Source organism: Lactuca virosa, chromosome 2 (genome assembly GCF_052849685.1).
Source record: "Lactuca virosa cultivar CGN04683 chromosome 2, Lactuca_virosa_CGN04683_v6, whole genome shotgun sequence".
NCBI classification, from domain to species: Eukaryota; Viridiplantae; Streptophyta; class Magnoliopsida; order Asterales; family Asteraceae; genus Lactuca; species Lactuca virosa.
This window is the reverse complement of record NC_136427.1, coordinates 235,407,990-235,429,652: the sequence shown is the minus strand read 5'-3', so window position 1 is coordinate 235,429,652 and position 21,663 is coordinate 235,407,990. Positions and strand designations below refer to the sequence as shown.

At 37.4% G+C, this 21,663-nt stretch overlaps 1 protein-coding gene across 1 annotated transcript; it reads left to right on the top strand.

The window, feature by feature from the left end:
* Nucleotides 1-12,556: 12,556 nt before the first annotated feature.
* On the top strand, nt 12,557-14,229 carry LOC145160497 (UDP-glycosyltransferase 83A1-like). The gene is made up of 2 exons (XM_079079720.1): nt 12,557-13,094; nt 13,172-14,229. Exons 1-2 carry the CDS (start codon nt 12,611-12,613, stop codon nt 14,074-14,076), a joined length of 1,389 nt encoding a protein of 462 aa, XP_078935846.1. The 5' UTR covers nt 12,557-12,610; the 3' UTR covers nt 14,077-14,229.
* Nucleotides 14,230-21,663: the final 7,434 nt, after the last annotated feature.

The window sequence follows — 21,663 nt, the reverse complement described above, 5'->3', positions numbered from 1 at the left end:
AAAAATAAGTTAGGGACCAAAAACACAAATTCCTCTAAACCATAGGGACCATTCATGTAATTTACTCTTACTTTTCGTTTTGTTCATATTTGGGTAACTATTTTTTTTGTACACATCTAGATAACGAACTTGTCAAAAGTGTTCACATCTAGGATGTAACCTGCTACAGCATGTCATAATGGTCATATGTGAACACTTCCAACAAGTTTGTTACCTAAATGTATACAAAAAAAAGATAGTTACCCAGATGTGAACATACCGAAAAGTTAATTACCTTGATAAGTCATTTTCCCTATTTTTTTTATTGTTATTATCATAACTTTTTTTTTAGTAACATCCTAAGTTTTTAAAGTGTAACTAAAAAAAACCTTAATATTTTTTTTATTATTATTGCTATAATCACAACTTTCTCATAGAATTATCACTCTAACCAACTTAACAGGTTTTATAATTAATTTTGTTAACTTTTTTGCAAAATCAGTCTTAAAATTGGATTTAAAGTTCGAATTTGGTCTCTATATTTTACAAAAAATTACACAACATGGGTTTTTAACTTTATTTTTCGATTTTTATATACTTTATTTATTTTTGTTATATATATATATATATATATATATATATATATATATATATAATTTTCGTTTTTTATATATACTTAATTTATTTTCATTTTTTAACTTTATTTTTCAACAATTTTATTTTTATTTTACCTTTTTTTACTTTTTGTTTTCTATTTTAGTTTTTATGGGTTTTCTAATGTTTTAATTTATTTTGATTCAAATAATAAATTTGAATTCGATATAAAATACTATAACAACTTTTTTTTTTTTACAGACAACGACTATTATTATTTCTTTTGTTCTTTTTTAGTCTATTATCAAATTGAAAACTATTATCTTGAATTTAAACTATTGATATCACAATATGATTTAATTTGCAAGTTATATCACACATTGAAACATTAATTCTCAATAAACAAGTCTTTTTTTTTTTAATTTTTATTTTTTTCATAACATAAATATAATAGCACTAAAGAACAAAAAAAAATAATAATAAGTTGGACCGAAATTACAAATATAAAAATAACTATTTTATTTACTTGAATAAAAATTAAAAAAATAAAAAAAAAGTATAAATTATCAAAATTGTAATCTACTCTAATACACTAATACATTTTATATTTTTTGAAAAAGGTCAATAAAAAGTTAAAAATACAAAAAAAATAATGAAAACAAATAATACGAAAAGAAATATGAAATTTTTTTTAAAAAAATCAAATAGTATAAAATGTATGCATATATTAGAGTAAATAAAAAACAAAAATAAATAAAAAGTATATATATATATATATATATATATATATATATATATATATATATATATATATAACCAAAATAAATAAAGTATATAAAAAACGAAAAATAAAGTTAAAAAATCGTGTTGTATAAATTTTTGCAAAATACAGGGACCAAATTTGAACTTTAAACTCAATTTTAAGACTAATTTTGCAAAAAAGATAACAAAGTTAACCATGAAACTCGCTAAATGGTCTAGAGTGATAATTCTGTGACAAAATTGTTGTCATAGCAATAATAAAAAAAATATTAGGGCATTTTCCAATTACACGTTAAAAACTTAAGACTTTATGATATTAGTCATTCCAAAAAGTAAATAAAAGAAAGAGAAAATTATAAAAATAGCCACTTTTACTAATTATTTTGTAGAAAATAACCAAAAAATGGGAAATTGGGTAATATAACCCTTATAAACGACTATTTTAACAAAAATAACAAACATTTTTTTTTGGTAAAATGACCACATGCTCCGGATCATCGCATTCCAGAGTGGTGGTCTCCATTCCGGAGTTTCTATTATGGATTATAACCTCAGTTTTCGTCGTTTATATATATATATATATATATATATATATATATATATATATATATATATATATATATATATATATATATATATGTGTGTGTGTGTGTGTGTGTGTGTATGTTCGCATGTGCTTAGAACCTTACCTTCAACCAAGTAATTCATAATTATTTCTTATAAATGCTTCAAAACGAGTTTCTCAGAGAGTGAGCACGAAGAAAGTTTTAACAACCTGCATGTTTACCTTCACAACCTTAGGAGAACCAACCTGCATAGTTACACTCACATCAAAACTGATTTGATGAATCGTTTTGAAGCTTGTTTTGTGGCTATTGGATGGGTGATATATTTGTTTTTTTTGCACTTTTCTATTGTTTCTTTAAATCTGATAATGTTTCTACATCTAAATTAATTCGTTTTTATTTCCTAAAAAAATACAGGTCCATGCATTCATAGGCTGCTTTTTGTCTGTCATCTTCATAGGCAGTGTTCCTCTTACAGGGGACTACCTAAAAACAATGTTTGTAGCGGTTGCTATTGACGATAACAACTAGACCCTTCCTATAGCATTTGGTCTGGCCGTGGAAAATAATCTCTACTATTGTACCTGGTTCCTAATTAGGTTAAAAGAAGCTCTCAGACAGGGTAGGGAAGTGTCGTTCATAACTAATATAGACAATGTCATTTGTTCTTGCATAGAACACGTATTCCCTGATTCTTATCATGGGTATACTTCTAAAATTGTGTTGAAGTATATGCTCACAAGATGCGTCTATGGGAGACCATTACAACCTTTGTTCTGGATGAGATCTAACTCATATACTATGTCTGATTTTGAAGAAAACTTTCGTCGGCTGACCCTTAATGCTCGTGAAATGCTTGCCAACATCGGTTATGCAAAATGGGCAAGAGCTTATTTCCTTAACATTTGTTGGAATGTAGTCAACATTGATGTTCCCTATTTTTTTTGGTGTTATCAGTAAATCAACGCAATGTACCGATAATAACGCTTACCGAGGCAATTCGTGACTACATTCAACGGACCTTCGTTGAACGCAGTTTAATGGCAGGTAAAATACTGGTTGCAATATTAAATTATTTAATTACTTGTACAAGAACCTTATATGATCATATTTACTTTTCAGAGAGGTTGACTAACGTACTCGCCCTTTATGTTGAAATGGTGCTTCATAAAAGGATGCAAAAGTGTGTTCAGTGGCAAGCAACAAAGATCCCGCCAGAGATCTAGTCTTCGCTCCCGTCCGACATTTATCGAGTTTTTGATTTTAAAAAAAATTCGTCTTGTTGATCTGAACCGTTATACATGTTCATGTGGGAAATGGCGTTATCGTAACACCTACGTACGCCCAGCGTACAGCTTGTGCTACTAAAGGGAAACGGGGCTTCAACCGCGTACGCTCAACGTACACTTGTGTACGCCCGCGTATGCTCCAACTTGCCAAAACATCATTAAGCACTTAATGATTTAAGTCCAAATGTCTATTTTGCAGATCTAGCTCTTGGGGAATGTCTTAAACGATAAAGTCACCAACTTGATGCATTGGCATGGCTCAAAAAGACTTAAACACTAGAGTTAGCATTCTACTTCCATCAAATGATCATTAACTCATGCATGGTTGATCTACAACCATCAAGATGCAAACTTTATGAACTAAGAACCTCAAAACATCAAAAATATCAAATCAAAACTTCTGGAGTAACATTTACTCACAAGAACTTGTTCATGGGACCAAAATATGCTCGAACCTCAACTAGTCTTAGATCTAAGCATAGAATAACTAAGGTCAAGACATTATACCTCTAGGAAGTTGAGGAAGATGAATAAACCTTGGATCTACAAGCTCCAACTTGATAAATGCTCCTTCACCAAGCTTCTTCTTCTTCAAAATGCACCAAACACACACCAAAGCACTCACAAGGATCAATTCTCTCTAAAAATGGGTTAGGGTTTCGAGATAGTGCTTTTAGGGACAATGGAGGCTGGTAATGAGAGAACCTTGGGGTATAAGGGTGCTTAAATAGGGTCCAAACCCTAAAATTTAGGGTTTGCCCCTGGCTTACATACGCCTAGTGTACCATATGTACGCACAACGTATTAAGGGGAAGTCTCATGTCCAAGTTTCGCCATGGTACGCCCAGCGTACAATGATTACACCCATCATACTCGGTCCATGCATGAAATCAATATCCATTTAGAATTTAAGGAAATTTACCTGAAGACCGGGCGTTACAAACAGAATGTGGTAGCAAGGTCTAGTGAAGAAGCAGAATATCGAGCTATGGCAAATGCAACATGTGAACTTATATGGGTCAAACAACTTCTCGAGGAGCTAAAATTTTTCCAGGTTTCTCAAATGAAGCTTATATGTGACAACCAAGCAACTCTTCATATTTTGCCTCCAACCCAATGTTCCATAAGTGGACGAAACATATTGAAATTGACTGCATTTCGTTAGAGAAAAACTGTTTGATTGTCTAATCGTGATAGAGTTCGTTAATTCGAGTGACCAACTTACAGATGAGTTTACAAAGTCCCTGAGAGGACCCCGAGTTGACTATATATATATATATATATATATATATATATATATATATATATATATATAACAAGCTTGGTGCCTATGATATATATGCTCCTATATATATAACAAGCTTGGTGCCTATGATATATATGCTCCAGTTTGAGGGAGAGTGTTAGAATTGTATAGTTTAGGGACTGAAATGTAAATGTATAGTTTCCTTATATAGGCAATGTATATATTTAGATTGTAAATCCTCCTTCCGTATGTTAATGAGAAATCGTATTCTTCCATCTCTCTATCTCTATATCTCTCTCTCTCTCTCTCTACGCATACTTTGATTTCACAAATATGTTAACGAACAAACGCCAACGCCACAAAGATAAACATGTGCAGTTAATTAAAAGATTGCCGACACTCACTCCATCAATCTCCTTGGAGTGAACTTTATTCCATGTCACCATCAATAAAGTCTTCTATCTCCAACATCTCCTTCTGTAACACCCCGTTTATAAAATAAATAAATAAATGTATAGAAGCCCTAAAATGAATAATAATTGAGCGAGGCGTTAGTTTCGAGGAGTTAAAAGTCATAATTACAGAAGTCAGGGTGCGTTTGGTAATTAATGGACTTAAATTGAAAATATTTGAAAGATTAAGGGTTTATTGGTAATTTAGGGATTTATTATGAAAGGAAATTATGGGATCAGGGTTTAAAAGGTAAACTTTGGATTTATGTTGAAAATAATATGGGGAGGAGGGACCAAAAGTGTATTTTTGGTGGTGTAGTTTGGTTGGAGTCACAGGATGAATATGATCCCTTCATCCTCTCGTCAAATGGATGCAGCCAAAGATCCCGATACCCCTCCCTCCCTCTCGTTTAATGAAACAGCAAACCCTAACCCTACTATGAAGCATCAGCCGCCTCCACCTTATTTCCCCACTCCAGCGCCGCTGTCCCCTTCGCTGAGTCGCCACTGCCGCTACTCCTCTTCCGACGACGACCAACGCTGCTAGGGAGGTCTCCGAGGCCAGAGCACCTATCGTATCTATTCCATCGCGTTTTGTTGAAGATATCGTCGGCATGCGACCTCGCTGTGACGAAGGTTCTCTCCGGCAGCCGCTTCTCGTCTTGAGGCTACCGTGTGGGTTACAGTTTAAGTCGCCGCCAATGATTGACTGTTTGTTCATGGCTCGCGAGGTGGTTTCACCAAGGGGGAAGGTCCAGTCGAGATGGGGTTGTGAAGAACCACCATGGCGGCCGGCCATGGTGGTTATCGTCGTCAATGCCACCGCATACGCTACTGTTCCCGTTGAAGTCGGTTCGTTCCCGGTCATGGGTTGTATGCTCGTGTATTGTGTTGCTGCTTTCCGGAGAACCAACAAGAGGACCGCCACCACCTTACGGTGGTGGCTGTCACCGCAAGAAGTCGCCGTTGCCGTCGCCTTGTGTCACCACCGCCACCATATGCCGCCAAGTGGGTGGTCGGTTTCCTTTTTCCGAGCATATGAGTGAAGATATATGTGTTTCAGTTAATGTATGATGGGTGTGTTTTGGGTTGGCCGGAAAAGTTGAGGAGAGGCCACTACCACCACCGTGAGGTGGTGGCTGCCGCCTTGTACCGCCGCCGACCACCATGGTGTGGTTGTGTGTGTGTGTTAGTTAGTGTGTGTGTGTTAGTGAGTGTGGATTATTTTGGATAAAGTTTGTAATTGTAATTAGCATTGAATAATAAAAATAATAACCACCACCGTAAGGTGGTGGCCGCCGCCGTGAGCCGCCATGGACCACCACTACCCGAGGTGGTAGTGGGTGGTTCCCCACTAGCAAAACCCTGATGGGCTTAAAGTTTAGTTTTGGGCCTATTGGGCCATGTTTGGGTGGGAAGCCCTAATTAGGGTTTAGAAAACCCTAATTGTGAGTAATTGGGCCTTAGACTTATTGGACCCACTTTTGGGCTATTGAGATTGGATTGTGTAGTAAGCCCAATTTCTCCATATCATTTATCTAGTAGAGTAAAGGACTTAATGGATTAAGTCCTTAATGGGTTAAGTAAGAAACACTTAACCCTAATTATCATTTTATGTGAAACCCTAATTTCACTTGGGCTTTGTGTTGGGCCATCCAAGAATAATCAAATGGACTAGAGTAATTAGTTGGGCTCTAGGGTAAGGCCCATATGAAGGATTGGGCCCAATTTGGAAAATTGGGCCATAGATGGGCAATAGTTTGGGCCTAGATGGTTGTATGATATTGGGCCCTTAGAATGAGATATATTGGACCGGACTGAGCAATTGGGCCTTAAGGGAAGTCCATGTAGAGATTTGGGCCCAATTTGGAAAATTGGGCCATATGTTGGGCTTTGATCCCTAGTTGACTTTGGGCCTATGGATTGGGCCTTGGGCTTGGGTAAGCCAAGCTAGGGGTAATGTAGTAATTACCCAAAGTATGTATTTATAGTTATGTGTTAGAACCCAATTATTAATTGGGTGTTATTTTGGTGTTGACAGTTCGGGAATCTGTCATCCAGCAGCTAAGGTTGAGTCTGCGGGACTTCAACAGTATGAGATTGTGTCTACGGGACTTCAGCAGTGTGAGGTGAGTTTCCTTCCAGTAGAAACGGGTCTACGGCCATAATGCCGACCCGTTTAGATGATAGTAGTTCCGGACTTCGGTCTGATGTCGGGTGGGGCCCGATGCAGTAGTATGTATGCTTGATGTCTTCGTGATTCATGCATGTTGTGATATGTGTATTCTGATCCGGACTTCGGTCCGATGTCGGGCAAGCCCGATACAGTATGTGATTATGCTATATGTTCATGTTATGTTATGTTCAGTTTATTCCGGACTTCGGTCCGATGCCGGGCGGGGCCCGATACGGTGGGCGGGGCCCAAGTTATTCCGGACTTCGGTCTGATGCCGGGAGGGGCCCGATGCAGTGGGCGGGGCCCAAGTTATTCCGGACTTCGGTCTGATGCCGGGCGGGGCCCGATACAGTGGGTGGGGCCCAATATGTGTTATTTGTGTTATTGTATGGTATGTGGTAGTTTGGGGGAGCTCACTAAGCTTCGTGCTTACGGTTTTCAGTATTGGTTTCAGGTACTCAGTTTTCAAAAGAGGAGCTCGGGAAGATTGCAGTGCACACACCATTTGTTCGCCCTGGGATGTTTATACTCTGATATATTTGACAGTTGCTATGATATTTTGAGATACATTGTTTATGATTCGTATATGACGTTCGATGAATATGGTTTTATTACTAATTTAAAACGAAATTTTCAGACTGTATTTTTGGGATGTTTCACCTTCTCCGATAAATGCTTGATGAAGGCTTTTAAGATCCAAAATGTTTCGGGGCTTTAAACACCCAAAAAAAATAAGTTCCCAAACTAACAAAGGACCTATTTAAGAATAGTCGACCTCCCATCAAAAGTTAAACTTCGAACTTTCAAATTTCAATAATATGTATTATTTTTAACAATCTTCATTATTCAAAAGATTTAATCACCGCCTTTAAAATGATAACACTACCGAACATTATTAATTTGAATGTCATCTCAACATAAATAAGTTAATGCTTTTATTTTTGTTATATGGTTCAATATTAAAGAATATTCCTTAAGTAAATTAATAAGTTACATCGAATCCAATTATAAACTTTTAAAATGTTTATTAACTAGATTATGACCCGCGTTAAACGCGTGGAACATAAATTAAATACATATCATACTAATAGGTGGCATTGTCTTAGGTGAAATTTTAATAAAAAATGTTAGATTCATTTTAGAGTTTTTTAACCAAACTTGTTAAATAAAAATATTTAATATTTATATTAGAGCAGTTTGATTTTTTAATACAATAGTTTTTAATATAAATGATCCACATGATCTTTGTTTTATCACAACATGATGCGACTCATTGATTAAAACATGTTGTATAGTAGCTTTATGAATTGATTTTGTTCGGTGTACCAACCTCTATGGAGGCTCATATGGCTCTTTTCATATTGGTCATGTAAAACCAAAAGCAACAATAAGTTGTTATATGTACCAGCAACGTTAAATTCTACAAAGAAATTCGATAAACATTATAATTAAAGTGCATTGCTATAACCATAAATATCAAATTCAGACATTGTAATTTGGTCAATTTCTAAAGTATTTTTTCCTTATAAGAATTAAAATATGATTTTTCAGGCTACACCTTATCACATATACATATCTTTCGATCAAAGAAATTATTACAAAAAAAATGTTATGAACAAGAATATATCATTAGTTTCATAATTTGCCAAAGGTTAACACTAATAAATAATAATGAGCTTTCACAAATCTTGCATTTTGGTCACTGCATCCAACTAACAAATGAAATTCAATTTAGAGGATTGATTCAAGAAGTGCTTCCATGACTTCTTGTAGCTGAATTTGGGGAATGCTAAGACCTACTGAGATATGAGGGAACGGTCTGTGAGACTACGGTTGGTTTCTGGAGGGCAATACAAATTCAAAATCGTTAGCACATATCTTTCCTACCTACTTCAATTATCAAATTTAGATCAAACTTGTCAAAATCAAATTACAAAAAAAAAAAAAAAAACTCAGATATGTAACCTAGCAATCAAACAACATATTTTTCATAGAAATAAATATCACAAATCTACAATTTACACTTTATATAATATTCTTAAATTATATCTTACATTTTCATCTTTAATGGTCATTAACACTTCTTTCTGCCCTATTGTTGTGACACAAAATAACTATAGAGTACACACATGGTTAATCGTACCGACAACAATCAATGTTTTTTTCTGAGAAATATTGATGTAAGTTTAAATTATATAATAAAAAAGTAAAATGAAATATGAGGGTAAAAATAATCCAAAAACTATTTGACATAATGTATATTTCATAAATGAAAGTTAAGTATATAAACCCCATCTACTTGTTGGAGATCAAACTTATGAAGGAAAATCATCATTTGCAGAGTAGAGGATGGAGGACGAAGTGTTTCTACAATTAGCAGATGTGCTTTCTGGACTAGATTTGACAAGAAATCTTAACAATAAAGAAGATGTTATTTTTGTTGCTTTAAAATAGGATCATTGATGAAGATCGTAGTCGTAGTGAAGCAATTTGTGACGGAGAAACGTTATGAAACGATGCATAATGAAGTTGGTATAAATGTATATTCATTTATAGTAAAAAGGAATAATAATATTTTGAAATTTTTTTAAGGTGTAAGTTGTTAATCATAGTATGAACAAACCTCTATAATAAGATATTTTTCCCCATTGAATAACAACTATCATACGAGTTTGTTTCTTATTTTCCAAATAGTCAGCAAACTGTTGTGCATACCCATCCCAGAGTGTTACATTTATTTGTTTGCTTCTACAAAAGCCAAAAACAAAATAAATATACAATATAAAATGACATTATAAAGTAAAATTTGACACAAAATTTCGAAAAGTAAACATACTCTAGATCTTCCAAGCTCAAATTGACTCTCTTTGATAATTTATTTTTCTTGTTCGTAAGGGTTTCCATTGGGAAGCATGTCACGACATCTCTAATAACTTCTATTATATAAGATAAAAAAATGGAAGATTAGTATAAAAGTTTTGTTATGGTGAGTGATGGTAAATAACAAAATATCGTTATACAGATCGTTAGATTGTAACATATAAACTAACCAACAGGTGTGTTCTCAATAAAAACATCATCCAAAATGGCGTTGAAGTTTGCAAAAGAGAATCCATAAAGTAATCCAGTCCACTGACTGCATGGTGTAACTTTGGTTGTGATATAAATATTGATTTTGTTTTCATTATCAACAAAACTATTTTCGTTTTGATTAATACCAAGTTGTGAATTTTGGATGTAGTAACAACCATCCTCATGAAACAAATTTTAAATTCTTTCAACCTATCTATTTGTAACCTATGTCTCGATCTTCCTTCCCTAAATGCACAAAAAAATAAGTTTATATATTGTTATATGTGGTGCGAATGAAATTGTAAGAAAATACATAAAAACAATGTTATTATCTGTTCATCAATGAGAATCATATTAGTTTTGTAAGTCTTTGTTGAAGATCCATAAGCAAGATGTTTCATGAGACGGATTATTCTTACTCTCATGGTAAATTGACTTTTTGAAATATCAAGTTGGTCTATGAAGGTAATGTTGCTTTGAACCATGTTTCTGTTTGTGAAAAAACTAATGATTGTTAAACACATGTGACCCAACCAAGTAATTAATATGGACCGGGTAAAATAGGCAAAACAAGAACAATTCAAAATCATAGGATCGGAGTGAAAATATAGCTTTAGGGACAAAATTTATAACTTTTGACATAACTCAAGGACGCCGAATGTAATTTAGTCTAAAACATATAATGTGGAAAGTCTTTTGTATGTAATCAAAATCAAAATTATAAAAATAAAATAAAATTCTTATCATCCAAATATGAATGATGTTATATATACTTTTAAAAAACCTCATAATGCAAATTAACTTGAAAATAAAGTAAGTATAAATAGTTTTTGTTGATGCTCATCAGAAAACATATCAAGCAGTAGAAGGGGGGCATCAGTGGTAGGGGTAGGGGTATTTCAGGTAAAGAGAATGTATACATAGATGTTGTTCTGCCCTCATTCATCATGCAAATAAAATTCAATGTAGAGGAGTATTTTTTATATGGTGTATAGAAATATACCAGTTCCATTCATTGATATATACCATTGTATTTGATTCATGATTACATTTGATAACCCTCACATATTAAGAACATCGATTACACAAGTTTCAGGAATGTTGCAAACGGAGGATATAACGTTGATTATACACAGACTCGTAAACAAACATAGGTGAACACATTAAAAAATCGATATAAAGGATATAATTTTGTTTTTGTAACTAAATGAATGAAACTAATATGCTTAAAGTAGATTGATTAATTTTTTTATGACCTCTCAACAGGAATACAGTAATAACAGGTAATAAGAACAGAGTGAATGCAAGAAATTGGAGAAGAAGAAGGAGAACAAAGTAAAGAAAGAACCTGATAAAAGGAATTGGAGAAGAAGAGCGCTGAAGAAAACACTGTAAATCGTAGGATACAATCCAAAATCCTAAGAATAACAACTTCAATGTAATGGTATATATAGGGTGTTTTTGAATAAAAAGTCATTATCTTCCAAAAAAAATTGGGATCCTAAGATATCATCATGGAGATTTTCGGCTATTCATTTGGAAAAAAAGGAAGATATTAGTTATACCGATTCAAAATTTTAAATAATTGACTTGCTTATTTAATGACTTTTAAAATTTAAACCAATATCTCAAATTGATTCATTTTATGTGGAATATATTGGGAGATAAATTATGAATAATATTAACCTTAATTTTGACACTAAAATATTTTGTTGATTTAATGGGATCTGATTAGATTTTATAGGTTAATAACTAAATTATTGATATGCTTATTTAATGAGTTTTTTCAAAAAAAAAAAAAAAAGTTAATCGGATTTGAATGTTAAAGACAAAAGCTATAAATAAGGGAGTTAAATTATAAACAATATTAATTAGAGAAATTGATATCTCGTATATAAATAAAATGATATGCTTCAATAGATAACATGATCGTTGAATTTAAAGATTTAATAATTATTAAAGATTGTATAATTAAATGTAATTGTGTTTGAATTTTATTTGGGGAAGATGATGTCAGCAATTTGATCTAAGGGTGAAAAACATAGGATTGAAATACACAATCAAGGGTCATAATTGCTTCATTGATGAATTAATGGCTATCTTTTAATAATATTTAGAGATAATGGATATATGTTTATAAAGTAACTTTTTAGATATTCAGGATATTTTATAAAATATTAAAGTTAATTTATGTGTAGCTAATTAGTCGGTGGTTAGGTGTTTGGAACTTATGAGATTTTAAACATTATAGACTAGACATGTAGTTAGTCGATAAAAACATGCAAAGCGACACTTATAACACATGAATTCTGATAAACCTCAAGTCAAATTAAACCCAACAAAACTAAAATACACAAAAATATGCAACAGGCTATATATGACATCACTCATGAATAGCTATAAAAACGGGCATATAAACAAATATAGAAAGCATCAACATATACCTCTTATAACAAAAAATCCATTACGAAATCATGACAAAACCTCATGTCCTAGTAATACCTGTTCCGGCACAAGGCCATGTAATTCCTATAATGGAGCTTGCTCGACGCTTAGCCAGGAATGGTGTCAAAGTCACTTTTGTAAACACGGAGGCCATTCACAAGGTCGTGATTAACAATTTACTGTTAGAGAAAGATGATTATGAGGATCTAATTCATATGGTTTCGATCCCTGATGGTTTAGAACCATGGGAGGATAGGGGTGACCTTATTAAGTTGACCAAATCCATACTAGAATCCATGCCTGATAAGTTAGAAGAACTCGTAGAGAAGATTAACAAACAAGATTGTAACAAAGTCGCATGTATTGTTGCTGATGGTTTCATGGGATGGGCATTAAGAGTCGCAAAGAAGATGGGAATCAGAACTGCAGCTTTCTGGCCTGCGGCATTAACTTCACAAGCAATCAATATCTGTTATGAGAAGTTGATCAAAGATGGAATCATAAATAATGATGGTAAGATTTGCAAAACTATTTAAAATTATTCTTACTTTAAAAACATTGTTTAATCTTTCTTGAATTATATATCCTAGGCATACCTCTAAATGATGATATGATTCAGCTGTCAGAAACCATGCCACCTATAAAACCAAAGAACCTCCCATGGATGTGTTTTGGGGACATGGTCACCAAAGAACTTCTTTTTCAACATGCAATTTTAATTGCAGAAGGTGCCATGTTAGCAGAACGAGTAATATGCAACTCAAGTATTGAGATGGAGCCTGAAACGTTCAACCAATTCCCACAACTGTTGCCTATAGGTCCTTTGTTAGCAAGCAATCGACTTGCTAACCAAACAGGCCACTTCTGGCAAGAAGACTCCACCTGCATAGAATGGCTCGATCAACAATCAGCATGTTCAGTTTTGTATATAGCATTTGGGAGCATAGCCAATTTGAACCAAGCCCAATTTACAGAACTAGCCCTTGGTCTTGAACTTAGCCACAAACCCTTCATGTGGGTTGTGCGAACAAACATGGTCATAAGTTTCCCTGATGGATATGTGGAAAGAGTAGGATCTCGTGGAAAGATTGTGAGTTGGGCTCCTCAACAGAAGGTGTTGGCTCATCCTTCAGTGGCTTGCATTATGAGTCACTGTGGTTGGAACTCTACTATAGAAGGTGTCACCAATGGACTCCCCTTCCTTTGTTGGCCATGCTTTGCTGATCAATTTCTCAATGAAACTTATATTTGTGACGTGTGGAAGACTGGGTTGGGGTTTAGCAAAGATGATCAAGGTATCATCACTAGAGGAGAAATAAAATGTAAGGTGGAGAAGCTCCTCGGAGATAAATCATTTAAAGATAAGGCTTTAGAAATTCAAGAGAAGGTTACAAGTAGTGTTAGACCAGGTGGAAGCTCCCATCAAAATCTTTGCAATTTCATTCGGTGGATACAAGAGAAAGCCACCACCAACGACCATCATGATCGAGTATAAATGGGCATTTTGCATCTTCCTTACGTGTTAATTAACTCTTTTATTTGGAAATAATGTAGGTGTATTTATGTTTTACTACATCAAAAGTTCAAAACATAAATATCTCTCATTTTAAAGTGGTATATATGTCAATCATGGAATAAGATTAATTTAGGAATTGAATTCTAAAGAAAAAAATAAATTTTTTTAATTAATGTTGGATGACTTTGCTTGGTTATCCATAAACCTAAAAAATCAGTTAACTGTTTCTTTTTTAAGCTCGGTTATTTCAGTTAGGTGCTCAAATCCGTAAGTTGACACATACTCTTCTCCGCTATAACAAGTTGTAACAATACGAAACCCGTCTGCAGCCTTACCACAACACCCACATCCACCACCATTTAGATTTAGATTCGAGCTACTCCTCAAAATATTCGTTTGATTACCCGTGTCAGCATCCCAAATATTAACATATGGATCTTCATGACCTCCGTTGATTACTTTGTACGGGTCCATGTTGAAGTGTGTCACGGGATCCACATGCCCGTCCAACTCAGCCATCAGATTTGCATCCCCGGTCCCTGTACTTCTCCTTATGTCCCAATGCATGGCTCTCCTCAAAGTAAACAAAAATATCAGTCCCAGTCCAATGCATACAATATGTCGTGTCATGTCATGCCAAACACAGTACAACAACAGTTATGTGATGAGATATGTAACATCCATAAAATTCATTCCAAATTTAAACTTTTTAAAACATTTCAAAACCCATGATTATTACAAAACTTGTTTTCAAAATAGTATATTGTCAGAGTATCCCAGAACAAAACATAAAATCATAAAGTGTGAGGAGCGGTACGATCACGCCTTCGCCTTCCCGCGATCATCAGAAGTACCTGAAACAAAATCGATAAATGTAAGCTCGAAGGCTTAGTGAGTTACCCCCAAAATACCAATGCCATACCGATATAACCATATCATATAACATATAAGCAAACAACATGCATAATGAGCCATCAGCCTGACTAGACCGCCTCGCAGGCCTTCAGTCTATCTGGACCGCTCTCCGAGCCTTCAGCACGTCTGGACCGCCTCGCAGGGCCTACAGCCTATCCGGACCGCTCGCCGGGCCTTCGGTGTGACTGACATACCCTCCTGGGTCTGTAGTCTATCCGAACCGCCCTGGGTATCTTGGCCTACAACACGAAGCAGGACCTGCCTCAACCCATTCCCCATTCAAACAAACATGTGCAAATAATATCATACGCTAGCATATATAACAGTCAAACCGATCTAACAGATCATCAATCATAGCAACATCCTATAACCAGGATACATACATAACCTAACCGGTCACTAACATAACATCATTCTATATACCACGATACCGACCTAACCAGGTCACTAAGCATATCACCATCCTAACTACCAGGATGTAAATCAATAAACATATCATGTAATAACCCGAATACAAATCCGATAATGGCCGACATTGGTGCCTTAGACCCTGTTGATATAGTGATGATAACTCACCTCACAACTGTCGCACTGAAGTGATAAGCTCAAACCCTCGAATCACCGACACGAACTCCACCACCTATATTTACCATAAGACCATTTCCATAAATTTCCAAATTACAAAATATCCCAGAAGTCAACAAGTAAATCCTTGGTCAAAGTCAAGGTCAACAGTCCATGTTGACCCGACTCGTCGAGTCCTTCCTGAACTCGAGAAGTCGTGAAATCCCCGGTTGACTCGTCGAGTTTCCCCGCAACTCGTCGAGTTCATGCATGTCCAAATGTCGGGAAAACCCTAGCTGACTCGCCGAGTCACCCTACTGACTCGCCGAGTCCATGCAGAAGTCCTTGCACGACAATCTTCATCGGACTCGTCGAGTTGACCATGCAACTCGTCGAGTCCCTTCAGTCTTTTCTCCATTCAGATGCTTTTTAAGCCATTCCAAGCTCCATAACGTAGATCTAAGCTCCTAAGGCATACTTCTTACGTAAAGTTGCAAACTTTACGTACATGCAAGGTGCTAATGACTTAAATCAAGCTAAAGAAGAGGTTCTAGGCAAGGGAATTACACTAGCATGCTAAAGACTGAGACTTTATGATTGTAAGGGCCAAGATGAGCCTAGATCTGAAGTTGCAACTTTAGATCTTGGTCCATCACTCGAAATGAAGCACCAATATGCCAAAATAGCCCCAAAACTCAAATATAGAAGGATCTAGCTAGAAGGAGATCAAGGTAACAACTTGATACCTTCAAATGATGCTAAATTGGGGTAGACTTCAGATCCACACATGTTCCTTGCCTCAATATTCTTGATCTTCAAGTTCCTCTCACCAAGATCCACCTTCAAATGCTTAAAACACACAAGTATGGAGAGAAAACGACGATTTAGGGTTTCTGGACTCACAAGGGGCTGTAAGGGGAGGCTAAGGGGGCAAAGGATCCTTTAAATAGGGTGCAAAAACTCGGGGATTAGGGTTTCTCATTCCATCTCCAACTCGCCGAGTCCGTCTTCCGACTCGTCGAGTCGGTCACTTAAGACCCGCGACCAAAACCGTGCCTACTTGACGAGTCAGGGCATCCAACTCGTCGAGTCGACCTTTTTCAATGGAAATATAAGACTAAAAGTTGTACCTGAGAGTCGGGGTGTTACAATTCTCCCCCACTTGAACTAGACTTCGTCCTTGAAGTCTGATGCGGTGAATAACTCCGGATAATGCTCCCGCATCTCAGCCTCCGGCTCCCAAGTCCACTCAGATCCCCTTTGGTGCTCCCATTGTACCTTTACCAAAGGTACTTCCTTTTTCCGTAGAACCTTCATTTTCCTTTCCAGAACGGCTACCGGTCTCTCTACATAATTCAGGCGCTCATCGACCTGAATATCATCTAATGAAACCACTGCCTCCTCGTCCAGAACGCACTCCCGCAATTGTGAAACGTGAAATGTACTATGGATCTGACTAAGCTCCTCTGGTAGCTCGAGTCTATATGTCACTTTGCCAACCCTGGCAATAATCCGGAACTGTCCAATGTATCAGGGACCCAATTTCCCTCTCTTTCTGAAGTGGATCACACCCTTCGGGGGTGAGACCTTCAAGAGTACCATGTCACCGACCTGAAACTCCAACTCAGATCGGCATCGGTCGCCGTAGCTCTTCTGCCGACTCTGTGCGGTCTGCAGCCGCTGTCTAATCTGATGAATCATATTGGTAGTCTGCAGGACTACCTCGGTCCAACCTATTACCCTGTGACCCACCTCACCCCAACAGACTGGGGCGCGGCACCTCCGCCCATATAACAGCTCATACAGTGGAGCACCAATTGGAGTGAAAGTTGTTGTTGTAGGAGAACTCTGCAAGGGGTAGGTAGGAGTCCCAGCTCCCACCGAAGTCAATAACACAGGCTCTCAACATGTCCTCAAGAGTCTGTATGGTCCGCTCACTCTGACCATCCGTCTGCGGATGATAGGCTGTACTGAAGTGCAGTCGTGTGCCCAGTTCCTCGTATTATGATCACACTACACAATCTGAAATCTGTAGTCTCGAGATGGTCTGGCTCCCTGACAGACCGCTCATACCAAATCCTTATTGTTGAACCTATCTCGCTTATCTCTCAACCAACTATCCAACTTCCAATAACCTGGGGTTCCTACTAGAAGATAGAGTCACAGATCAAATTTCCCTGCAGTACACTTATACTTGACATAAAACTCAACCAGAATACCGGATTCCTGCCTGGTTGCTGACCCAACGAGCGATCTTACAGTCGCTCCGCGCGATTCCCGAAGGAAACCCGACTAGCAATAACTGCCCTAGCTATATCGCCACTCATGGCTCCATCAATCCTTCCGGTTCATCCGACCATAATGACCTGACAATCTGTCGCCATCGACCCAAATACGTAAAGTGAACGCTACCAGAATAATGTAGTCTTACATCATGTCCGGTCTCCAACGACCTACCGTTTCCTGATCCCGATTATGCTGTGGTCTACCCACTATCTTGTGAACTGGCCCACCCTGGCCTAGTCATCTGAAACAATTCGTGAATGCTACGGGTCCTCCCACAGTCTCACAACACTTCCCTCACTATCTGACCGCCAGATCTAGCGGATTACATGTAGAGTCTTCAGCATGACTGGACCGCCTTACCTGGCATTCGGCCTTTCTGGACCACTTTTAGAACCTTCGGCATGTCTGGACCGCCCCTCCGGGCCTTCAACCTGTCTGGACCGTTCTCCGAGCCTTCGGCCTGACTGGTACGACCTGCTGTCCTTCAGTCTATCTGGACCGCTCTAAGTCTGTTGAGCATAAACCTGGACCCATCCTGGTGCCCTCTCCCATATAGACAGCTCTCCCCCACTTGGGGTTTCAAACTCCTGATCCAATCCGTGGACTATAATCTTGGCCTAACTCTAGACCTCATGTTGATCGCCCACCCTTTCGGGAAAACCGTGGTCTGATCTCTGACCCGCGTATCTACCGCATTCGCTAAATAACCCGCACACCCATGCTGAATGTACTGCCGAGCCTTAGTAGCTAACAAAACCCTCAATCTATCAATCCAAAAACCCTCAGAGTCGAGCTCGACCGAACACCCGATAGAACTCAATTCATGACTAGAACCCCAACCTGGTTCCCCAAATTCTGCTATCAAGCACCAAGAAGATGCGTTTCTTATGTTGGGGAGTTTTACCGAACCCCCAACTAACACAACTCTCAAACCAAACAGCCACTTGGGCCTCCTTTCTCCCCGTCGGGATGTGAAACTTATCCCCATTTCAAAACCGCTCCCGCTTCTGCATCCCGGGGTAACTCTCCCCCACTTATATTCGACTAAGCCTTCACAATACATGAAAATTGGACAATTCCTAATCCTTCTCACCTCCCAACGATCGATCTGATGACAACCGACTCTTTCCAACTAGTGCTCCATTACTAGCTAATCCCAAATGTTCATACACTTCTAAGAGCTAGATGAACACTTCCTGAATCCTAGTGAAGCCGACAGTCCCTGATGCTTGAATGATCCCACCCAAATCTTAAAGACCAAAAGATGGGTGCTCCAACCAATACCTCAGCAACGAGCTACTTCCCTTGGCGCTTTCATCCGCCAATCGATAACGGCTACTAAAACCACTGAATCCTGACAATGCTGAATAACCATCATGTGGGATCCTATCCGCAGACCTCCCACATAATACCCCTCTTTCCAAGGTGTTCCAAACAAATCTCCTGCTCTCGGGCATCTAGGAATCATATCATTCAGGGTCTCGCACCCTGACTCACTCACCAACTCAGTCGTCCACAGCTGAACTGCAGTAGCTGAAGCAACATCTGCCCTAATCTGGGCTACAAACTACTCCCAAAGACATAGTCTCCAATCCCAAAAGTGCAATAGATCGTACAATCAATCCTTGTCGCCCGATACAAGAGATCCAAAGCGAACCAATCCTTAACTCCTATGGGTAGGGACGGTAATCGCGTACGCCTCACGAGATACTCATGCCACACCGACCCACCCGCGCTCACCAACGCTGAAATACTGTCGCCAACCCCTGCGAACAACAGACCCCGGGCTGGAAATACCACCTGACCCTGGTGATGTGTTTTCAGCATTCTAACACTCCTATGGTGTACATGCAACCCTAGAAACCTTGGATCTATATTTGACTAAGATACATGCAAATAATTATTTTTCCAAGGTTCTTATCCTAACTAGCATGGCATGGGGTACTTGAATCAAATAAAACTTGTAGAATTACTTACCTTGTAGTAGTAGTTGATTGCTTGGAGTTTGAGAGCCTAGCACCAATAATGTGGATGCCTCAAATGGAAGTCACAAATCACCACAAACTTGGAAACTTGAGAGAATAGTCACAAACTTCTTGAAATCGGCCCTCTTAGTTTACACACATCAACTAGTGCAATTTCAAGAACCAAAGCCTCCTTTATATAGTGTGGTGGATTAGGGTTACATCCATGTAAACCCTAATACCCATGTCTTTTCATTTCCATGAGATCCATGGGTTAAAGCTCCATGGAGTATCCATGGACTTTCCATGCAAGCCTAGCCCATTCCAAATAAGCATTAGCCCACACTATATAAATACAAGAGCCCATATTTAATTAGTCATACTTTTGATCTCTAAATTAATTATACATCAACACTAATTAAATAATATGATTTTATATTAATATATTAGAACTTATAATATATTAATAAATCATAACTTATACTATTCTCAAAAGATTATCCGTAAATTGTTCGGGTGAAGTGCAACCCAAATGGACCATGCCGGGTCGGGTCAAGTACATACCAAATATAGTTATGGACTTAGACATTATCTCCAACAGTCTCCCACTTGGATAAGTCTAATAACTATAGTTGCAAGTATGACTTCAGTAACCGATCAGCAATCGTAGCTCTTAAAACTCTGTTGAACTATGAAGCGCCATTTTAGATAAGTGATCATATAATCCTCTGTTCTAGATATCAGCCGGACAAATACATGGAACATGGTCTTGCTTATTGTCCAGCATTTGTTTCCCGATTTCTGATTTGTTTGACATAGAACTTAACTGAACACATCAATTTAGTTCTGACCGGGCCCGGTACATAGGTCAAAACAAAATCATCGAGGGGCCCAGATATCGCTTCTAATCCTAGAAGGAATAGATAAACTTCGACTCATATGTTTGCTCTATTACTTGTTGAACTACACACAAAAGGCACGGTTTATAACATCGAGTTACCAATGCGTTTTCGTGCAATCAATGCATAACCAACTTATAGGCAACAAATCATATCTCTAGGTTTGAAGACTTATATGATATTACCGTCTCACGATCACTCGAGATAAATTCCATGAAGTGATACAAGTGAGCGTGGGTTGAATCCAATACTCAGAACTTATGAGCACTCATGAGTGTTGTAGCCCCGCTTTGTCTAACATCTTAGACCTCTACAAGCCAACTCATGACAATCTTGATTCATATCTACTTCCAACATATGACCGACTGTGGAGAGTTTGAATAATATGATATAAACCATAACATAATTATTCCGGAAGTCAAAACATGCAAAAAGAAATAATAGTAAACGATTGACAAGAGATAACAACACTTTACTCATAAATAACAGCTTTTATTTATCATCAAATGTCAATTACATTTTACAAATTTCAAGATTATCTAACTACTAAAACTAATATCATCCTTCAGCCCTATGCTCCGAGCATGCTGGAGATGCTTAGCCCGAGTCAGTCCCTTCGTGAGGGGATCTGCTGGGTTCTCATCCGATGATACCCTCTTTGCCACGAGGATTCCTTCTTCTATTCGATGTCTGATGAAGTGATATTTTATGTCAATGTGTCTGGATCTCCCATGATCTCTTGGTTCCTTGGCTAAGGCAACCGCACTATTGCTGTCACAGAAAATCTCCATTAGCTCCTTTATAGCTGGTACAACTCCAAGGTCTCCGATGAAGTTCTTTAGCCATATAGCCTCCTTTGCTGCCTCGCTTGCTGCTATATACTCTGATTCACAAGTGGAATCAGCCACTGTCTCTTGCTTGGAACTTTTCCAAGTAAT

Excerpts from the sequence above, each read along its gene's own strand:
- LOC145160497 (XM_079079720.1), top strand. The coding sequence starts at position 12,611 with ATGACAAAACCTCATGTCCTAGTAATACCTGTTCCGGCACAAGGCCAT. Across the intron at positions 13,095-13,171 it reads TGGAATCATAAATAATGATG|GCATACCTCTAAATGATGAT; the intron begins GTAAGATTTGCA and ends TATATATCCTAG.